Below are 23826 nucleotides of genomic sequence, written 5' to 3' on the forward strand. Positions count from 1 at the left end.
AGTTCAAAATAAACGAAAGAAATGTGTATTTTATTAAATGCTAATATTTAGAAGATGTGAGGGGGAGGTAAATGCTTCCAATCATATTTGCAAATGGGAATCATCTCCTGGCCCTTTCAAAATGGTTAGATGTTTGCCTTGCGTCTGAGCCACCTACACAGTTTTGGAAGTAACACTGGGGACCAAGGAGAAATGGTGCAAGAGGTAGTGAAGTTACACATGTATCCACCCCTCAGAGCTGGGCATCATGCTGTGTTCCCCGCCTGGGCTGTAATACAATCATGAGCCCTTTCTGGCCAAGGCGCAGCTGCCCATCCGACTCCCTCCCCGGGAAGAGCCTGTTGCTGCTGACTCCACATAGGTCTGCCTGCAATAAGCGCTCTCCTTCCTCGCAACATCTGCTATTGTTAACATGATCTCTGTTTGTCTTGAAGTATAAATAGGCCCCCAATTTCAAGAGTTCAGAAGACACTGAACCGTAACAGGAGAGATCTTTCCTTTTCTTCTTCATAAGAGCCTTATCCCTCTCTTGGGTTTTGGAATTCATTTTAAGAACAACAATGAAATAAAGTGGAGAGGAAGAAGATTGCAGAGGATCAGGAGGACTCTCAGGGGTCAGAAATGAAGAGCTGGCCCTTGCTTTTGTTTTTCCTGTATTTGCTGGAATACATGTTGACGGTCAGTTTGGGCCATTTTCTGTATTTTCATCTCTCCACACTCAAGTTAAGAGTTGGGGGCAAAAGTAGAAACTAACTACATGGTGAATTCCTGCCCAAAGTGTTTTGCAATGTTCAAATCTAACAACTTGTCAAAAATTTTTATTACTTTTTAATTTTATGGCCGCACCCCAGGATGTATGGAAGTTCCCAGGCCAGGGACTGAAGCTGAGCTGCAGCTGCAAACTACACCACAGCTACAGACATGCTGGATCCTTTAACGCACTGTGTCGGGCTGGGGATCGAACCTGCACCCACATGGCAAGCCAAGTCGTTGCAGTTGGAATCTCAACTCATTGCGTCACAGTGGGACCTGCCCAAATTTATCAACTTTTAATTTTGCTTGAATGAGTCAGTTTCTTGTGACATAATTAACGACTTGGTTTCAAGAAGAGAAAATAGGTGAGCATTAGTCCTTGTCTCAGAGACAGGGTATTGGTAAAAAGCAAGGCCGAGATCTGACAGCACTGGATTCCTAGCCTAGACCTGCCATTAGGTAAACTGACCTCACTCCTCTGAACCTCAATTTATTCATCGACAAAATGGATGAAATGAGCAATTATTTTTGATACTGTTATAGTAGTAAATGAACAAGTGCAGGAGAAATGCTTGCTAAGTGTGTTTAATGTTTAATGACTATTAGGTGGTAATGATTTTTCAGCACATGTGATTTTATCTTCCATTGTGACTCTGAAAGGCTAATATTCTTGTTATCTGAGCTCCCTCAGATAGAGAGGAATCAACTCTGTATCTATCTCCAGGCGAGGGGTTAAAATAGATAAAATGCTAGAAGAGCACCTAGCGGGTTGTAAATACTTGATAAATGTCAGCTATTTATCACCATCAGTATTAATGTATCATTAATAATGTACAATTATCCTTATGATTATAATCTGTTTACAGAATGAGCTGGACTCAGCAGGTGCAAGAGAGGAAATTTAGTCTGCTTAACTCATTCTCATTTAAACTCACGCTGTCAAATGATTTTTCTCAGATCCTGGATGAAACCCCAGGTAGACAACATAGCTTTTCTGATTGCTTTCACGTATGAAACATTCCAGTGCAAGTCAGCGCAATCTCAAACCCTCTGAAACCTTCTTCCTTCCCTCAGCTTGGGTCTGCTTCAAGCTGAGACATCTGTAATGGGAAAAAATATGGTTGGATTTGGTTGGTTTTGAATTATTTCTCAACCTTGATGCCTCCTTATTTATTTTTTTCTTTTTAGGGCTATACCCGCAGTATATGGAAGTTCCTGGGCCAGGGGTTGAATCAGAGCTGCAGTTGCAGGCTAGGCCACAGCCACAGCAACACCAGATCCGAGCTGCGTCTGTGACCTACACCATACCTTGCAGCAATGTTGGATCCTTAATCCATTGAGGGAAGCTGGGGATCCAATCCACAGAGACAGTGTTGGGTTCTTAACCCATGGAGCTACAATGGGAATTCCTTGACTCCTCTTTCTCCACTCACTTTGAAGCCTCTGGTTCTCCAGGGTTGAACCTGGAGCCTGGAGTTGGGAGAAAGAAGAACAGTATAGCACAGAAGAGGTCTTCTTTGACCCAGAATGTCTATAATCCAGCTACCCTAGCATGGACTCATTCTGAGCATTTGCAGATGTCTAAAATGGACCCCTTTTGGAGTCAGGCCCTCTGAGGGGTCCACAGAGATTTGCACCAAGGATCTGCAACAGCCTGTCTGGAATGGGAGATGCCTGCTCCTGGTGGCTGCTTAGTAACTTATCTGATAGTTTCTGACGCCTTCTGTCTACCCCTCACTTGAGGTCCCCTCACACCTCTTGGGCGAGTGGGCCTCTGTTAAGATGATACATGATACACTCCCATTGCAGACCCATATCTTGCCTCCTGTGGGCCTGATATCTTTGCTCAGCAGATGGGAAGTGGAATCTTCTTCAGCAAATGTCACTTCAGCCCGTGTCTCAGCAGTAGACTCTTCCTCAGTGTGTCAGACAACAGTGTCTGTAAACTTCTCCAAGCAGTGCTTCTAAAACCCAACTCATGGAGTTCTCCCATGTTAAGAATCTGATGTTATCTCTGCAGTGGCTTGGAGAGGGCTCTGAGAGCAAGCACTATGGCTCTGCCCTCCTGTGAGCAGAGAGGAAGAGTTCATAGCACATGGGCAATTATCTCCCATATAATCTCAGAATAGTTCTCTTCCACCTCCCAATGAAATCTCCCTTCCCTTATACCTGGAGGTACATGAAGGGCTAGCCAGTCAGAGGCTGTACAGAACTCTAACCACATCCTTTGCAAGGTCAACATAGGAAGTTCCCATTGTGGCTCAGTGGTTAAGAACTCAACTAGTATCCATGAGGATGTGGGTTCAGTCCTTGGCCTCACTCAGTGGGTTAAGGATCCAGCATTACCATGAGCTGTGTAGTGTAAAACCACGCAAACATGGCTTGGATCCTGCATTGTTGGGGCTGTGGGGTAGGCTAGCAGCTGTAGCTCTGATTCGATCTCTAGCCTGGTAACTTCTATATGCTGCAAGTGTGGCCCTAAAAAGCAAAAAATAAAATAAAATAAAATAAAATCGACATAAATTGTCTTAGTCTGCACTGCGCAACACTGTAGCCACCCACCACGTATGGCTATATAAATTCAGTCTCTCCTTTTTTTTTTTTTTTTTTTGTCTTTTTGCTATTTCTTTGGGCCGCTCCCGTGGCATATGGAGGTTCCCAGGCTAGGGGTCGAATCGGAGCTGTAGCCGCTGGCCTACGCCAGAGCCACAGCAACGCGGGATCCGAGCCGTGTCTGCAACCTACACCACAGCTCACGGCAACGCCGGATCATTAACCCACTGAACAAGGACAGGGACCGAACCCTCAGCCTCATGGTTCCTAGTTGAACTTGTTAACCACTGTGCCACGATGGGAACTCCCTTTTTTTTTTTTTTTTTTTTTTTTTTAAATGCCCATGGCATGTGGAAGTTCCTGGGCCAGGAATCAAACTGTGCCACAGCTGCGACCCAAGCCACTACAGTGAGAATGCCAGATCCTTAATCCCCTGCACCATAAGGGAACTCTTAAATTTTACTGAATCGCAATGCAATAAACCAAAATTCATTTATTCGCTGTTACTAGTCACTTTCAAGTGCTCAAAATCCATGTGTGGCTAATGGCTACCATACGGGACAGCACAGATACAGAAAGGTCGACAGACAGAGCTGGAACCCCAGAACCTCACTGTACAAAGGGAAGGTTTTGTCACATATCATTGTGTTCTCAGGCCTTGGAACTTTTCTTGAAGCCCTAGTACAGGAGACGATTCATTAATTACCAGTTTTTACATAAATCAATAAGTGGATAGATTCTGACAGCTGCCTTCGGGACGAGGGGCGTGTTAAAGCAAATGAATACAAAACCATTTTTCAGGATCCTAAAATCTTAGATAAAATGATAATAATTAATTAGAATTCGTCTCACTCTTTCTTCAGTTATGTTAGGGACTGCAATATCCTCCCCAGAGGCACAGGCCAAATACTTTTGTGTTGCTTAAAGTTCTCGGAGGAGGGATTCACTTCCTTGCCCCATTAGCTGCTAGAGTAAACGATCCCCTGATGGCAGAGTGGGGAAGGGGATTCTGAAAAGAAAGTGGGAAGGGACACAGGTCTGAAAACCTGAGGCAGCTTTCACAAGAAGAAAGTAGCCTGGGTTCACAGGGACTGGGCCAGTTAGGAAATAATGTCTACGCCGTAGGCAATCTCAGGCCACAAAGACCTTTATTCTCTTTGACCTTCATAAGTACCACCATCGTTTGTCTTGTTCCAAAAGTCAAAATGCCTCAGCAAAGTATTCCAGTATAGAGACCTTTGGTTCAAGGAAACTCTGCTAACTGGTTTTTTTTCTTTCCTTCTTTCTTTTTTTTCCTCATTAAAAAATTCTGCTTCATCTCAGAGCATTTAACATTTGAACAGTGGCCTGTTCAAGATAAGAACATTATAACATTCATTATATTCAATGCTCAATTTTTTTCTACTGGAACTTAAGACCTGGGGCTTGGTGGGTTGAGTTGTAGGAAGCTGTAGGAAGGAGAGAAACCAATTCCTAGGGTCCTTCCCATCACTCCATGTGGACCACTAACTGCCTGACCACTACAGCTGTGTCCTTTCACTGTGTCCACTTCTCTGTGTTTACCCAGTGACATGGGCCAGTCTCTTGGATTCCAGTAGCTATAAGTCCACTTATTCTGTGAAGGAGGAAAAAGGTGTCCTTATGCAACTGAATCATGAAAATACCGTTATTAATGTTTGCAGTCTATAAATGTGGCTCTCATCACTTGCTTAGGAGGTAAAACTTCTCTTTTTTTTCTATTTCTTGGGCCGCTCCCACGGCATATGGAGGTTTCCAGGCTAGGAATCTAGTTGAAGCTGTAGCCGCCGGCCTATGCCAGAGCCACAGCAACGTGGGATCCAAGCCGTGTCTGCAACCTACACCACAGTTCACGGCAACGCCAGATCCTTAACCCACTAAGCAAGGCCAGGGATCAAACCCTCAGCCTCATGGTTCCTAGTTGAATTTGTTAACCACTGCGCCACGAAGGGCACTCCCTTAGGCGGTAAAACTTCTAAAGGATACAGAGAAATGTTAAAAACTCCTTTTCAGCTTATGGACTTGAAATTTAAGCCATAAGGATATTACAGGTGGGATGTGAAGTTGAACACAAAGAGAAGGTGATGCTGTGACAGAAGCATTAAATAATATCTATTACCTGCCATCTGATCTCCAGATAAATAGAGATGATATCAATGAAAGTGATGTATGCTATTTCCAGCTTCTACATAAAATGGGAACAAGTATAAATGGGGATATAATCAAATAAAAAAAGCACAGAGATAGCATTTAAAGTTGATAACTTGGTTCAACGTGATGATGCATGCACATGTAGAGCACCAAGCCAAAGGAAAATACAAATGCAACGTACCTGTGCTGGGAGTTTATTTCTTATTTAGGTTGTAGAAAATTATCATTTAAGAACTACTAATAATATGGCAATGGGCAGGTTATACTTTTTGTGTGTTTAAGCTGTTCAGAAATTCCACTGTTTATTTAATTGTCTATAGCCAACTCAGGCTTACTGGAGTCCCTGCTCTACCTGGCTGGAATGCTCATCTCTAAATATACTGACACGGCTACTTCATAGGAATGCGCAGGAAACAGCCAACTTTAACTACGTATAGGAACATACATTGACCTTGAGTGTCGGTCACATATTAAAGTTTTTGAGATACTTAATGCAGCATCATAGAGAATGTGTCATGTTAGGAACTATACTATGTTGTAGGCAATTTTTTCTTACAGGTCAAAAAGGAAATAATTTAGAGCCAGGCTTCTCACCCTCAGCACTACTGACATTTCAGGCTGGAGAACTCTTGGTCATGGGGGCTGGGGGGTCTGTGCTGTGCATTGTAGGATGTACAGTAAACTCTCTGGTCTCTACCCACTAAATGCCAGTAGCACCTGTCCAGTTGTGACAAGTAGAACTGTCTTTAAATATTGCCAAATCTCCCTGGGGGCAAAATTAATCACCTCATTGAAAAACCATAGACTTAGAGGATTGTCCTGAGAATCAAGAAATTATATTTGGAAGTTCCTATTGTGGCACAGAGGAAATGAATCTGACTAGTATCCATGAGGATGCGGGTTCGATTCCTAGCTTTGCTCAGTGGGTTAAGGATCCCATGTTGCTGTGAGCTGTGGTGTAGGTCACAGACACACCTTGAATCCCGCATTGCTGTGGCTGTGGCACAGGCTGGCAGCTGTAGCTCCGATTCAAGCCTAACCTGGGAACTTCCATATGCTGCAGGTGCAGCCCTAAAAAGCAAAAAAAAAAAAAAAAAAAAAGCAACAACAACAAAAAAATCCATGGCACTACTTTTCTCACCTCCATCACTGCAATACAATGGTGTACTCATCTTTCTGCTATGCATTTCTGCAATACTCCATTTATTCTTCCAAAGTTTTAAAAATGCAAAGTAAATTGCATCAGTCTCCACTGTGAGTGGAATAAAATCTCACATTGTATGTCCCATAAGCCCCTCAGGATTGGCTCTTGTTCACTTGTGCAGGCTCATCACAGCATACTCATCTTATTATCCGGGCCCTGTGGGCTTCCTACCTGCGAGGCTCTGCGTTTCCTGCCTTGGGGTTTACACACACAGCTGCTCTCTGCCTAGAAGGCTTTCCCTTCTACACATTACCTGGCCATCTCCTATTCAATTTTGGTCTCAGCTTTAATATTACTTCCAAGGGCAGCCTTTACTGACTCCCCAGCAAGACCACCACCACTGTGATATCGTGATGCACTTATGGCACTCCTATTTTCTTCATAGAGTTTTTCATATATATATGTATATGTACAAAATTCTAGTTTTATCTATTTATATATATTTATATGTAATTCTATATTTATCTATTTTATGTATATATTTCTCTTATTATTTACCTTTGCTAATAAGATGCAAGGGTAGGATTCATGTCATTTTGTTTGTTTTCTGGGTTTTTTTTTTTAATGGCTGCATCCATGACATATGGAAGGGACTCAATCCGAGCTACAGTAGTGACCTATGCAGCAGCTGCTGCAACACTGGATCGTTCAACCCACTGTGTCAGGCCAGGAATTGAACCCATGCCTCAGCAGCAACCCAAGCCATTGCAGTCAGATTCTTTTCTTGGGGGGGGGGGGCACACCTGAGTCACATGGAGGTTCCCAGGCTAGGGGTCTAATCAGAGCTGTAGCCACCAGCCTATGCCAGAGTCACAGCAACGTGGGATCCAAGCTGTGTCTGTGACCTACACCATAGCTCACAGCAACACCAGATCCTTAATCCATTGAGTGAGGCCAGGGATCAAACCCACAACCTCATGGTTCCTAGTCGGATTTGTTTTCGCTGCGCCATGATGGGAACTCCTGCAGTCAGATTCTTAATTCACTGTACCAGAGCAAGAACTCCAAGGAATTATGCCATTTCTGCATCAGCTTTTATCGCAATACCTGATATGAAGTAGCTGCCCAAAAAACTGCCCAATTCATTATCTCCTGAATAAATGAATGAATGGATAAATTAATGTGCATACCTTACATTGACTTTCTGAAGGAAAATCTCTAGCAGCAAAGGTGATATATTCAGGCTAGAAAGGAGGAGACAGCATGTATAGGGGAAATGTCCTGGGGTCAGCAAGGCCCTGGGTGAACCAGCCTCTTAAATCACGTTGTCTGTGCACCGATTTCCTTCCTTGCACAAGACTGGCCCAGTTTCCTTCTCACTAGAGGACATTCCACCCCATCTTAAAGCACCTCAGAACCCAGCGAGGAAGCCCAGACTGAGAGGTTTTGCTCCTCTGTGGGTGGTCCTACCTTTGCGCCCCCATCTCAGCAACAAATAGTACACGGTGTGCATCACTTATCTGCTTGCATACTTTCCAATCAAGGCTCTCCTCTATGCCATGCGCTCCCCAAAGTTCTAGCTTCAGTTTCCTTTTCTTCTCCCTTCTTTAGCAATCCTATTTGATCTATTGGTTTTTTTTTGTTTTGTTTTTTGTTTTTTGTTTTTTTTAAGGGCCTCACCTGCAGCATATGGAGGTTCCCAGGCTAGGGGACAAATCAGAGCTGCAGCTGCTGGCCTACACCACAGCCACAGCCACAGCAATGTGCAATCCAAGCTGCATCTGTGACCTACACCACAGCTCACAGCAACGGCGGGTCCTTAACCCAATGAGTGAGGTCAGGGATTGTACCCGCAATCTCATGGATATTAGTCAGGTACATTATCACTGAGCCACAATGGTAACTCCAGATCTATTGTTTTACCTACCACCTAATTCTAAATAATTTTATCTCTAGCTACACTTTATCTCCCCATCTCTAGTCCCAGAGATTCCAGCTGCCAACTGGATATCTGAATATCTCCTCTTCCCTATCATGGGCACGCCAAACTCACTACGGGCACAGTTCATGCCAGCAACGTCCTCTCTCTCATTTTCCCATACCGATTGTTGGAAACTCCGTTCCCCAGGATATGCTGACAGTGGACAGTAGAATTTTCCTTGACTTCCTCTCATCTGTTCCCAACAGGCAGGAGTAGGCAAGCCCTTCCCATTTCCTCTCTTTCGTATTTCTTGGATCTGTACCATCCTCTCACTTCTGATAGTCATCAACCTCCTCCAGCTCCTCAGCATATTTCCTCTGAAGCTAAACTACTGAAGCCCAGGGTCCTAACAAGTCTTTCCATTTGGTCCACACGCTAACCTACTCTTCACCCTGCTTCCTGCAGCCAGAGTGAAGCACAGCTTTCTACAGGCTCCTCCTCTATTCTGGAATCTTCCAAGTCCCCTCCAGGGACTAGAAGTAAATGAAGTAAATGAAAAGAAGTACCTTAGTCTGGCATTCAAGGCTCTCCACAACTTATAGCCCTGCTCTCCTTTTCTTCTGAATGTGTTTGCCATGTTGCAGCCCAATGAAAATACCCCACACCTTGTCATATCCATGTCTTTTTTCATGCCTCGAGAGGGAAAGCTTTTCTTGTATCAAAACCCTACCCATCCAGTTCGCTCATTCTTTAGGTATTTGCATGTGCTTATCTTATTTTCTGTTTGTTTGTTTTTACACAGCTGTCCCTGCTGCATATGGACATTCCCAGGCTAGGGGTCGAATCGGAGCTGCAGCTGCCAGTATACGCCACAGCCACAGCAATGCCAGATCCGAGCCATGTCGGAGACTTAACTCTGCAGCTCATAGCAACACCAGATCGTTTAACCCCCTGAGCGAGACCAGGGATCAAACCTGCATCTTTATGGATACTAGCAGTTTCTTAACCCACTGATGCATGATGGGAACGCTAATGGAGTTCATTAGAATCAGCTACTTGAATTTTTATGCTAAACTATCTCCTTTTGGTTCGAAGATGAGTCTCATTTATACATCATTCCCCAGTCAGCCTCTATCCAAGAAGGGTCATGGGCTTTAAGAGGAATGCATGGGTACTGAATTCAGACAGAATAAGCATAAATCCTGGCTTTATCCCTTGACATCCATCTTAAAGTCCCTAAATTCTGTGAGCTTGGGTTTTATCATATTTAGAATGATGCAAATGAGGCCTGCTTTCTAAGTTATTGTAAAGATATGACATATAAAGCACCTACCTCATTGTCTAGCCTATAAGAGGCACCTAGTACCTTTTAAAAAATCAAATACCTGGGAATACACCTGACCAAGGAGGTAAAAGACTTATATGCTGAGAACTAGAAAACATTGATCAAGGAAATTAAAGAAGATGTAAAGAAATGGAAAGATATTCCATGCTCCTGGGTTGGAAAAACTAATATTGTAAAAATGGCCATACTACCCAAAGCAATCTACAGATTCAATGCAATCCCTATCAAATTACCCATGACATTTTTCACAGAACTAGAAAAAACAATCAATTCAAAAATTTATATGGAACCACAAAAGTCCCAGAATTGCCAAAGCAATTCTGAGGAACAAAAACCAAGTATGAGGCAGAACTCTCCCAGACTTCGGGCAATATTACAAACCCACAGTCATCAAGACAGTGTGGTACTGGTACCAAAACAGATAGATAGACCAATGGAACTGAATAGAGAACCCAGAAATAAACCCAGACACCTTTGTCAATTAATCTTTGACAAAGGAGGCAAGAACATAAAATGGGAAAAAGAAAGTCTTTTCAGCAAGTATTGCTGGGAAACCTGGACAGCTGCATGCAAATCAATGAAACTAGAACACAACCTCACACCATGCACCAAAATAAACTCAAAATGGCTTAAAGACTTAAATATGAGACAAGACACCATCAAACTCCTGGAAGAGAACATAGGCAAAACATTCTCTGACATCAACCTTATTAATATTTTCTCAGGTCAGTCTCCCAAAGCAACAGAAATAAAAACAAAAATAAACCAATGGGACCTAATCAAACTGACAAGCTTTTGCACAGCAAAGGAAACCAAAAATAAAACAAAAAGACAACATACAGAATGGGAGAAAATAGTTTCAAACAATGCAATGGGCAAGGGCTTAATCTCTAAAATACACAAATAGTTTATACAACTCAACAGCAAAAAAGCCAACAACCCAACTGAAAAATGGGCAAAAGACCTGAACAGACATTTTTCCAAGGAAGATATACAGATGGCCAACAAGCACATGAAAAAATGCTCAACATCCCTGATCATTAGAGAAATGCAAATCAAAACTACCATGAGATACCACCTCATGCCAGTCAGAATAGCCATCATTAAGAAATCCACAAATGACAAATGCTGGAGGGGGTGTGGAGAAAAGGGAACCCTCCTGCACTGTTGGTGGGAATGTAAGCTAGTGTAGCCGCTGTGGAGATCAGTATGGAGGTACCTTAGAAAACTATGCATAGAACTACCATATGACCTAGCAATCCCACTCTTGGGCATATATTCAGACAAAACTTTCCTTAAAAAAGACACATGCACTCGCATGTTCATTGCAGCACTATTTACAATAGCCAAGACATAGAAACAACCCAAATTTCCATTGACAGATGATTGGATTAGGAAGATATGGTATATATACAAAATGGAATACTATATAGCCATAAAAAGAACGAAATGATGCCATTTGCAGCAACGTGGATGGAACTAGAAACTCTCATGCTAAGTGAAGTAAGTCAGAGAGAGAAAGGCAAATACCATATGATATCACTTATATCTGGAATCTAATATATGGCATAAATGAACCTTTCCACAGAAAAGAAAATCATGGACTTAGAGAATAGACGTGTGGTTGCCAAGGGGAAGGAGGAGGGAGTGGGATGGATTGGGAGCTTGGAGTTTATAAATGCAAACGATTGCCTTTGGAATGGATTAGCAATGAGATCCTGCTGTGTAGCACTGGGAGCTATGTCTAGTCACTTATGATGGAGCATGATAATGTGAGAAAAAAGAATATATACATGTATGTGTAACTGGGTCACCATACTGTAGGTTAAAATATATAAATAAACAAAAAGCATGGAAGAAAAAAAAAAAAAAGAGACACCCAGTAATTGGAATCCTGGAATATAAGAGTGATAACTATTTTTAAATTGGAATAGAGGATGTATACATATTGGTTAAACTAAACTAAAAGTAGCATAATAAACCTGTCCTGCCCTCCAGAAGGTTATAATTAAATAGGGGAAAGAAGTCACCACCACATGCTAACACAACTAAATATGCTATGCTGAACGTAACAGGAATGATGACATTACCAGTAAGTTCCAAGGTGGTCTGGAAAGGGAAGACCTTACTTCCTCCTGGAGAGGAGAGGGTACCCCTGCGGAGGACAAGAAGGGCCTCGACAAACTCTTGGAAGATGGCATAACTCCAGGAATAGGCCTACTCTGAACAGAAAGGGTTACTCCCTATTGTTTTTCTTTTAAAAAAAAAAAAAAAAAAGTGAAGCTTGTTTTACAAGAGCCATTAATCATTTATTTGCTTCACTAATTACTGATTTCTTTTTTTAATTAACTTTTTATTAAAAGGCATTTTAATATGGGGGTGGGGGGGGGAATGCGGGCTTGAAAAGGGACTAAAAGTTGGGTCTGGTCAGCCGTATGATTGTAAAGGAGTCACTTTGCTCCTGGAACTTTTGTGATGTCAGCTGCAAATAGTGACACTCCAGATACATTTCCTAGGAAAGAGGGAGGTGAGGAACCCTATTTGACAATGGATTTAAGAGTGAATTCACAGCATGGATGGTCCCGGAGATTATCCAACCAAGTGAAGTAAGTCAGCTAGAGAAAGACAAATGTCACAGGATATCACTTACATATGGAATCTGGGGGAAAAAAAAAAAAAGGATACAAATGAACTTATTTATGAAAACAGAAACATAGCAAAACCAAACTTATAGATACCAAAGGGGAAAGGAGGGAAGGATCAACTAGGAGTTTGGGGTTAACAGATACACACTATATAGTATAGATAGATAAACAAGGACCTACTGCATAGCACAGGGAACTATATTCATTATCTCATAAAAACCCATAATGGAAAAGAATCTAAAAAGAAACTATATAAGGTATATATTTTATGTATATAAAAATATACATGTAAATATATATAAACTTATATATAAAATATATATATTTGTTTCTGCATTCCCTCACTTTCCTAGTTAGTCACTGCTTGAGTCTGCTCTTTGGAAATCTGGAAAAACCTAGGAGGCTTTCCTACAAATAAGAAATGGGGGACACAGAGGAGTCTTGTCACCAGAAGGCCTCACCAGGACCTGCCTGGTTTCGATAAGATGCAAAGTGAAGAGCACAACATTCCAATCATGCAGTAAAGGAAATGAAGACAGGTCTCAGCTATGAGGCTGCACGAAGAAGAGGGTGAGAGAGAAGCAACGCTACCAAAGCAGGTCCCGTGTCACATGGTCCAGGGCTTACTAGCTGGGGCCTCTTATGGGGAAGTTAGGTCCTGGGAGAAGAGCAAGTGGCTCAGAACTAGTCAGGCTCTTGGAACACAGAGGAGAGTCCTGGGACTCGTGTGTTCCTGCTTCGGGAAGGAGCCCTCCCCAGGCCAGGGAAGGTGTGCCATCCAGTCCCAGCTCAGGTTTACCTAGAGATAGTTACTTGGGCCCCAGAGAGGGAAGACAGGCATCTACCCATCTGGAATCAGCATGTGGATCTTTTTTAAACAAGACTAAACAATTGTTCCTTGTTTTTCAAGACTTTTTTCTGCTTCTGTAGCTATTTTCATGTCCAAGGCCAACCGAGAGGCAGGCGGAGACTCAGCGACTGAAACCTCACCCCTGTTTGGGAAGAGATGTGACTCCGTGTGTCCTTCAGAGGAATTCCCCACCTTGGGCCCCACGATGCCGGTATTCCACTTGGAGACATGGAGGGAAAGAGGAAGAAAAGGGGAAACAAAACATAAAGGAAGAAAAAATCAAAACGGGAGCACGGGTGGCAGGAAAGTCCGAGGAAGAAAGAGCGAGACCGCGCTGCTCTTGTGCGTGACTCTCTTTCATAGGGAATTAATGGTGGTTTAATGGAGTATGAAGGGCTGTTTTACTGGAAACAATGAGGAACAATTGTCTAGCTCACGTTTCATTTCACAGGTCATTATTGCATTAAGAAGTAAATCGACCAAGTCCGGTAAATAACAGTCTGCGTATTGCCGAGAGCTTCAAACCAACAATCTTAGCCATCGCCAACTAATATCTCTGTCATTTTAACCCTTGCAGGGGAGTGCTGGGGGGCTAAACAATTACAGTCTTCACCCAGCTCTAGCAGGTGAGCATAATTCATTGCCCCGCCAGTCCCCTCTTTTGCAAAACCCAGGAGGCCATATTTTAGCATTGTTGTTTTGTTGATGAACCAGCCTGAGCCCACCGCAGCTCTGGTGGCCTTGAAAAACAGCCCCCATTTTAGTGAGCGCTGCAGGCGTCTTTAAACAGACTGCTTCCTCTGCAAAATTAATTGCAGCAAAATACGGGGCTCCCTGATCTAAGCTTTTGCAAGTTCATACTCAGCTATTTGGGTGGGCCATGGATGTGTCTGAGAGAGCCAGGGAAAATGAACTGCTTTCCTTGATTACAGAAGTTCACATTTGTGTCACCAAGCATCATCAGGCACTGGACATTCAGGAGTTCTTAATGCCTAGATGCTGGTTCCCTTAACTCAGTGGCAATGGGTGAGGGAGGCTGTATTTAGAAGTGGTAGCTTAGTAATAAATATATCAAAGACAGTTTATAATAAAGTCAGAGTTAAAACACATGTCATAAAATACATATTTAAATGGGTATCAGAGCACAAGTATATCTCATTTAATGACATCCTGCGATACCATGTTTTTCACAGATTGAAGGTTCCTGGCAACATTGCATTCAGCAAGATTATTGCCATTTTCCCAATAGCATTTGCTCACCTTGTGTCTCTGTGTCACATTTCTGTAATTCTCACAATATTTCAAACCTTCCACCAGCAAGAAGATTACAACTCACTGAAGGCTCAGATGATGGTCAGCGTTTTTTAGCAATAAGTATTTTTTTTTTTTAATTTTGTCTTTTCAAGGCCGCACCCACAGCATATGGAAGTTCTCAGGCTAGGGGTCGAATCAGAGCTGCAGCTGCTGGCCTACACCACAGCCACAGCCAGAGCCACATCAGATCCAAGCTGCATCTGTGACCTACACCGCAGCTCACTGCAATGCTGGATCCTAAACACACTGAGCGAGGCCAGGGATTGAACCTGTGTCCTCATGGATGCAAGTCAGATTTGTTTCTTCTGAGTCACGACGGGAACTCCAGCAATAAGTATTTTTTAATGAAGTGATGTGCACTTTTTTTTAGATAAATGCTATTGCATAATTGAGATACCATAATATAATGTAAACATAACTCTTACATATACCCAGAGACCCCCAAATTTAAAAGACTCACTCCATTGAAAGGTATGGGTGGTATCCCTATAAAATATTTTTTGCTTCAAATGGTAGCAAAGATGAGGTAAAAATCAGGTTAAGAAACATAATGTTACTAACTACCGCAAAAAAAAATTCAGTTATATTGATAATTTTTCCATCAAAACCTGATGTTCACCCTGCAGAGTGAATATGGAGTCCTCCCATAATTCAAGAATACCTCTGAAATCAGGTAAACCAGATCTTACTTCTTTCCTGAGAGAAAAGTTATCTTTCAGAGAAAGTATCAATATTCCAACTTACTATTTCTTATTTCTTATTCTTTCATCTTCCACAGCTAAAACTAAGGCCTTATAAAGAACTACGGCAGGTTGAGCAATGACCTCCCACAGATACCCACGCTCTAAACTTGAACATAGAAATATGGCAAAGAGACTTGGCTGATGTGACTAAGTTAATGGATCTTAAAGTGGGAAGATTATCTTGGTGGGCCCCATCTACCTCCATAAATTTCTCAAAACCAAAGAACTCGCTCTGGCTAGAATCAGAGAGCTACAGCAGGCAGAAGAGAAGGCAGGAGAAATTCAAAGCATGAGAAGGACACAAGCCATCATTGCTGACTTCTGAAGGTGAAGTGGGTCACAGGGAGTGTGGACAGCCCTGGAATTTGAGCAGGAGTTCCCCCAGGCTACAAAAAGCAAAGCAATGGGCATCTGTCCACAGTCATATGGAACAGAATTCAGCCAAAACCTGAGTGAAATTGGAAGCAGATTCATCCATAAAGACTCCAGAAAGAAATACAGTCCCTCCAATATCTACATTTCAGCCTTGAAAGACTCTACAGAGAAACAAGCCAAGGATCACAGATTCTGACTTGCAGAACTGTGAGATGATACGTGGGTATTATTTTGAGTCACCAAAGTTATAGTAATTTGTTATGGTGGCCGCAGAAAATTAGTGCAAGCACCAGGTAACAGGGATGCTCCAATTTCTAGTCATCCCTCCATGCCAGAGGCATGAGTAATGGTGATAACAAAACAGTGGTCACTAGTACAGACTTCGTCATTATTCCAAGCCAGATAAAGGGCTAAACAGCTTATATGCATTGTGGGTTTTATGGCTCTAGGAGCAGTTCCTTTGCCCCAAAGGGTTCAAGCAGAAAGAGAGAATATGGCCTAGATGTAGGGTAGGCTGGTTTCCACATGGGCCATGTTCAAGACATCACCCAAAAGAGTAGAGATTATTATCCACAGTCACATACAAAGATCAGCTTCAAGCCCCTTTCTCCACGGCAATTACTTTCAGCAACTTATATTCAATTTTTATTAATATTTCTCCTGTGAGGGAGTTAAGCAAATTGGAATCGGGTCCTACAGGGAGTCCGTAATTCCGTAGTAGAGAGATTGGCTTCCAGGTCTAGGAAAATTTCTTTTCTTCTGTGTCCCTTTTCCTGACATGCTTTACATAATAACCAACTCATTTTTCAGGATTCCCATTTGTTACATAAATGAGTTTGACTATCATTCTTATTAAAATAATAAGTAATACATATACATGATTTTTTAAAAATGGCAACTTCCCTCCAAGCTGCAACAGGGAAGGTCAGGATGACAGAGTTGGTAAAGGCAAGGAGTCTTTTTTTTTTCATTGTGCGTGTTTTGTTGTCTTGTTTATTCATTCAGCAAAAATCTTCAGGGTAATTTCCTAATAGTGGAGCTGCTGAGTCAGGGGTATCGGCCTTTAGATAGTTGCCAAGTGCCAAGAGGCTACATCAACTGATACTTGAGAACAAAGATGAAGGATTGTTTCCTTACACTTTCCCCAACTCTGAGATGACTGTACTTTTAAATCACTGCCAATATGATTAATCACATGAATGGTAAATATGGTGGCAATGGTCATTGCTGTCTTGGTGGTAGCGGGGGATATTTTGCTGAGTTTCTCTCTTTCAATCCTTACAGTAATCCTATGAGTATATAACAGTAATGTCTCTACTTCTTAAAGGAGGAAGCTGAATCTCAACGAGAATAAGAAGCTTTCCTGGAGTTGTCCATTTAGTAAGTGGACACAACCCAGGCAGCATAACCATATAAGACCTCTTCACCTATGCTCTGATCACAAGAGAAATCACCTTTCTCTTTTTGTATGTTTCATACGGCTTTTCGTATGTTTTTTGGCATTGTATTTATTTCTCTGTGAAATGCATTTTAAAATCCTCTGAATATTTTTTGGAGTTGCTATGTGCTCTTTGATTCTTAAATTTTAGTAAGAAATGTTGTCGGTATATTAAGGAAATGAGCCCCTTTCTATATATATGAGTCATAATTTTTTCCTAGTTTTTTGAATTTAAATTTTAATAATCTTTGCAGAACTTTTTACTTCTTACAGAGTCAAATTTATCAAATATTTACATATGTGTCCTAGATTTTGATTCATGCTAAGAAAAATCTCCCTTACTTTAAGAATATATAATCTCACCAATGTTTCCTGGTAACTATATATTTTTTTGTCATTTCGAATCCACATGAAATTTATTTTTATAAAAAGAAAGGTATGAATTCCTAATTTTTCCGAGTGATTAGTCAAATGCCTGACATCATTAATCAAATAATTTCTATTTTCCCACGATTTAAAATATCATCTTCGTTGTAAACTAAATTCCTAAAAGTATTTGTACCTATTTCTGACCTTTAAAACATTTTTTTTCATCCACTTATCTATTTCTAGGATATTTTAATAATTACATGGAAACTGTCACAAAATAGCATTAATTTTATACCTAGGGAGTGTGTAAATACATGAAGAAAAAACTTAAGACTAAATCAAAGAGTCTTTCCTATCCATAATATTGAAATAAGAAGGTCCCAATCATGAACTTGTTTAGTTGGTGGGACTGCCCAAATATTTCCTTCCATTAAAATGCACGTGCACACACACCACACACACACAGAGTAATCAAATGCATAGGAAACATCCGATTTAGGCATAAAATAAGCTAAAGTTTGAGCTTCTGCCTTCTAAATCTTTCAGTAATTCTTGTACCAAAGGAATGAAAGTAGCACAAAGGATTCCTCCATTATTAAAATTTAAGGAATAGGACCACAGTTTACTCCTCAATAAAGTTTGGAAATAATCCAGGGGCAGAGGGGCAGAGGCTGGGTCAGGGGATGGAAGGAAGAGAAAAAAAGAAAGAAAGAAAATGAAAAAGAGAAAGGAGAGGGCTAGTGTATTATCATGGCAAAAAGGCAAGTCATTTCATTTAGTTACAGGTATTCAAAAATAACCCCTCCTGTGGAACACTGATGTTACTGCTTCTCAGGTAACAAAGCATAGAGATGCAAATAGACTTCGCAATAAAGGATTATTTACCCTGGGTAGTAAAATTCCCAGTCTCAAAAAACCTTGATGTTTTGTTTGAAGAACTGGATATTTAAACAGTAGCTTTTGCTAATGGCACATAATCCCAGTTAGACAAGCCTCTCTCTTTCACTGACTGAATTATATGCCCAAAATCAATTAGGTGGTCTCTAGAATGACTTCTAATTCTGTGGTTAGTTTCTAATCCTAGAAACCCAAGACGCATCTGAGGACCTATAAAAATGACTTAGAAAAACGAAATTTAACAAAGACAGAGTCTAGCACATGGGTTTTAAAAAATTAATTCTCTTTTGTATTTGTCCTTCTAGAACAAAGGAAGAAATACCTATCTATGTGTATTTAGCCCTTGAAACATGACTAGAGTGACCAAGGAACTAAATTTTTAATTGTATATAATTGTAATTAATTATAAATTAAAGCATTCAACTAATAATTTAGTTATGAAAAATGTTTAGGTATATTTGGAACAACTTGTATATGTTCATCTATTTTTCAACTGCAAAGTTTATGAAATCTAGCTACAGATCAAATATTTCTGATGGAAATGTAGTTTCTGAATTGAGATAGGCTATAACTATAAAAATGCACATGAAATTTCAAAGACTGTGTATAAAAGAAATGCAAATATCTCAATGTTTTTTACATGGATTACATCTTAAAATGATAATATTTTGAATATATTGGATTAAGTAAACTATATTATTAAATTAAATTTCATCTAATTCTTTTTCCTTTTTTAAAAATCTAAACACTAGAAAATTTAAAATACACCTGTGGCTTGCATTCTTATTTCTATTAGACAAAACTTCAGGCAAGGCTCGGTTTTGGTTTCTACATTTTGGAAAATCATTGACAAACTGAAGAACATCAAAAGTGAAAACCTGAAAATAAAAAGCTGTCATATGTTGACTAACAGAAAAAATTTAGAATCTATGCTTGAAAGAGGTATATTGGGTTATTACAGATCACTGTTTTTTTTTTTGTTTGTTTGTTTGTTTGTTTTTGCCATTTCTTGGGCCGTTCTTGTGGCAAATGGAGGTTCCCAGGCCAGGGGTTGAATCAGAGCTATAGCCACCAGCCTATGCCAGAGCCACAGCAACTCAGGATCTGAGCCTAGTCTACAACCTACACCACAGCTCATGGCTATGCTGGATCCTTAACCCACTGAGCAAGGCCAGGGATCGAACCTGCAACCTCATGGTTCCTACTCAGATTCGTTAACCATTGAGCCTCGACGGGAACTCCATAGATCACTGTTTAACTGTCTTTGAATATGTAAAAAGTGCAATATGGAAAGAATTAGATTTATACTCTGTCACATCAGCAAACAACCCCAACTAACTAGGTAGAAATCAGAGAAGGAAGATCCTAACAATCAAAATTATTCAAAATATATTAGGTAGTCTTATGAGAGAATGAATTCCCACCTTCCTGGGAAAGTTAACATTAGAGGCCATCTTTTCATTGAATGGGAAGTGGAACTGATTGACCTTCAAGAAATCATCCAAATCAAAAATGTGCTCATCTCATTTCTTTCCATCTGGCATGTATTCCTGCAGACTAATGGATTAATGTGAAATAATATTCCCCAAAATGTATTCTGAAGGACACTAATTTCAAGGAGCACTAATGTGTAGTGTGAAAATGTATTCTGTAATAAAAAAGTTTGAGAAGTACTGGAAAACAAAGTTAAACAGTATTTTTTCATGTCAGGACTTATCAGAACATTTAATATTTTAATGCACATGATGAACCTCCAAAATGGGAAGAGTCAGAGTTTTCAACGTTTATCTAGCCAGTGCCATATTTTTCAGAATCTCTTGAGATTAGTGAATGGGAAACACTTTGTTTTTTGTTTGTTCATTTGTTTGTTTGGGGAAGCTCTTTGAAAATGCTAAAAAAAATTACACATTGAGTAAATCTACAAAATTTGTTTTGCAAAGCACTTGCCTGGCCAACTTTCATTCTCGACTTTTTCACTCACTTACTCACCCATTTATTCATTTGTTCCTTTATTCAGCAAATGTCTACCAGGTACACATTATGTTCCAAAGATTGTACTACAAATTCGAAGATGCCTGCCTTCAAGGTTCTCAGTCTGGTGAGAAGGCAGGCTTGTAAAGCAATGGTCTTAGAGCATGAGATGTGCTCTAATGGCACTGAGTGACAGGTGACGGGAGATTTGAAGAAACAGAGTCCCAACAGCCTGTGCGAGCCAGGGAACATCCACAGGGGAGCCATGACACTGCAACACACAGGAAGCCCTGCGTCTGCTGCTTCTAAACACAACTCTTTACTTGCCTCCTTCTTATATGCCTTCCAAAGCTTTTACACAATGGTCTGGGCTCATGACAAACTCCACTTCCTTCCTGCACAAGGCCAGGAAAGGTTTCTCATCTTTCTTGATGTCCTTTCTAGGTTATCCCAACAGTATACAGTGCTTTGCTCTCACTGGGTACATGATAAACATCTGCCTAGTTTGGGGAAAAAAAAAAAAAAACCTACATTAATTCAAAGAGGGGAAAGGGGATGATGCTCCAGAAGAATTACCATAATACACTCTTGACCTCATGGCCAAAGCCTCTTCTCCATACAACTCTTTTGCCTTCACATAACCTCCAAAAGTTAACACTGGCAAAGTGCTTTACTTGGATGTGACAGAATCCATTTAGCTTGTCCATTGGAATGGCTATACACATTTATATAAAGAAGAGAGGAACTAAATGAGGCTTTTTGTGGGAGTTCCCATTGTGGCTCAGAGGTAACAAACCCGACTGGTGTCCATGAGGATGCAGGTTTGATCCTTGGCCTGGCTCAGTAGGCTAAGGATCCAGTATTGCCATCAGCTGCAGTGTAGGTCATGGAAGCTGCTCTGATCTGGCGTTGCTGGGGCTGTGGTGGGGCCGATTGCACCCCTAGCCTGTGAATGTCCATAGGCCTCGGGTGCAGCCCTAAAAAAAGGGACAAAAAAATAAACAAATGAGGCTTTTTGTGGTTGCCATCTCCTTGTCTTTCTAAAATGTTCGAGTGACTGACAGTTATTTTTTTTTACATGTAAACATCTATTTTCTACCCTATAAAGGGGAAAGATGTGAATTAGTTAACACATCTTTGTACAGCACCCCACCAGATGATTTAGACCACACAATGATCATTATCTAGAAGTAGTTATGAGCTCAGACTTTGGAGTCAGACAAATAGAGATTTAAATCTCAGTTCTGCAGATTCTAGCTACGGAACCATGAAAAATTAGTTAACTTTTCTAAACCCTTATTCCTTCCAATGCTGAAAGGGACCATAATCCCTACATGTTAAGGTTGTTGTAGGGATAAATGGGAATGTTTATAAGCCACTTAGCATAATGTGTGGCACATGGAATATGCCAGAGAAATGGTAACCATTATTGCTGGTTGGGGTGGGTAATTGCTGGAATAATCGCACAGTCCCAGTTTGCTTTGTTCTGCATAGACAGAGCTTTGTGTGTGAGAAAAATTGATAGATCTATGACCGCTAATGTTGGAGGATGTGGAGAAAGAGGCAAGAGAATGCCAAAGGAAGGCACCGCGTACAGTAGAGCATAGTGTTAAAAACATGGGTTTGGTCCTGAACTGCCAATTAACGAGTTATCTGATTAGGCAGGTTGCCTGTGTATCTACAAAAGATTCCACATGGATAAAACGGAGGAAACAAGAAGATCCATATCTTAGGGTAGGTCCCATCAACGGCATTAAATGTGATAACTAATGCATGCGAAGGTCTTAGCAGAGTCAAAAACATTAAGTATTTGTTGTCAGTGGAAGATTTGAGGAGCCAGACACCGAAGATGTCTAGATTGAAGAAGGAAAAGGAAATTGTTCCTGCAGATCATAGCATCCTCTACAAATCACACAGGAGAATCATGCCAATTCACAGTAAGGACTCTTTCAAAATGCAATCAAATATTGTCATGCCTGTCTCTGCCTGGTCTCCAAGAGACCAGGCAGGTCATGGGAGAGGCAGAGACTCGGGTGGAGGAAAGCTGCTCTTTGGGGTTCACACAGTATCCCCACAAGCTTTATCCTCCTCTGCTCGGGATAAAAATCCCTGCAGCCGTATATCCCAAAGATTCTAATATTTTCTGAGACTCCACTGTGCCTTTATATTTTAATGCCCTGACATCTGGAATCCTAAAAGTCTAATGTTTAACCATAAATATCTGCTGAGATTAAAGAGCTATATACCAAGCTTCAATCTTTGGGGCCTATAATTGCTTGGGAAAAGAGAATGGTATTTCCCCCTCTAGCTAGAAGAAAAAGACCTCTGCCAGCGCAGATATTGGCAGACAAATTTTCTAACAACCGTTTCCTCTCTCCATTCTGTCCTCTCATTTTCTCCCTCTCTCTCCTTCTCCTATTTTATAATACCATCTTGCTGTCATTCCCAGGACAAATGGGAAAAAAGAGAAGCCTGGAAAACTTAAAGAAAAGACACAGGTCAAGATCTAGTAACAAAGAGAACATGCTGGCTGCTCTCTGTTAAGCAGCGAGGCACATGTCTCCACATTAAAACTTGAGTTTCCCCATCATTCAGTTAGAAAACACTTCATCACTCTCTGGGCTGACAGTCAAATGCCAGCTTTATTTTCTTTTTTATCAACCTCATCTTTTATTTTTGATTTGAGGCTAGTCACTTTTAAGATCTCCACGATGGTTTATAACTTTCTTTCTCAAGAAGTGTCCAAGAAGTAACACAATTTGAAAAATGTCTCTTACCCTTTCCTGATAAAGAATGGGAAATGTTCACCTGCCCTGAAGGTGGATTTGATCAGAAGTCCTGGCCAGACCACAGGACTTTGCTGGGAATGATGTCAAGGAAAGTGTGGGAAGTGCTTATCGCGAGTTTAGATTTTTAATATAATGATTCAACATAGAGTTTAAAAAATAAACTTAGCATTGAACCCATTTTTACCCAGTGATATATTGTGAAAGCGATGTGCTGAGGTCATTTAACGTACTTCACTACTAGGAAAAATAATCTATATTTTTAAAAAGGGTTTAATATAATCTTATTATGCAAAGATTTAATTTAGATGGTAAATAGTCCTATATCATTTTTAGTTAATGTTCTTTTCCCTTTCAAAAATATAGCCAATGTGTATTATGTGTATATCCAAGTATGTTTATGTCTGCTGGTGTTTGGCCCGGAGAGCTAATTCTTGATTCTTTATGAGAAACTGAAACTGCTTCTTTTTATATTAAAAATATTAATTGCCTTCTTAAAATCCTATTTACTTGAAAGGGAGTGTATAACTATAGTAGTGATTCTCAAACCTTA

General features: G+C 40.8%; 1 protein-coding gene across 5 annotated transcripts in view; it reads right to left on the minus strand.

Moving 5' to 3' along the window:
- The window catches only part of PKHD1 (PKHD1 ciliary IPT domain containing fibrocystin/polyductin), a 479188-nt gene that overhangs the window by 100546 nt on the left and 354816 nt on the right, over positions 1-23826 (minus strand). Inside the window, exon 61 of one of the 5 annotated variants that reach the window (XM_084968325.1) lies at positions 20517-20987. The exons of the other annotated variants lie outside the window; for them this stretch is intronic. Within the exon in view, the coding sequence (XP_084824451.1) occupies positions 20962-20987 (26 nt within the window). The 3' untranslated portion in view covers positions 20517-20961. Of the gene's footprint in view, positions 1-20516; positions 20988-23826 lie in introns of those variants that run through there. 5 annotated transcript variants of the gene reach the window in all.

This window comes from Sus scrofa, chromosome 7 (assembly GCF_054392235.1).
Source record: "Sus scrofa isolate SSC_HxYL_T2T_F1_AM1 chromosome 7, Sscrofa_HxYL_maternal_Yorkshire_Landrace_v2.0, whole genome shotgun sequence".
Classification (NCBI taxonomy): domain Eukaryota; kingdom Metazoa; phylum Chordata; class Mammalia; order Artiodactyla; family Suidae; genus Sus; species Sus scrofa.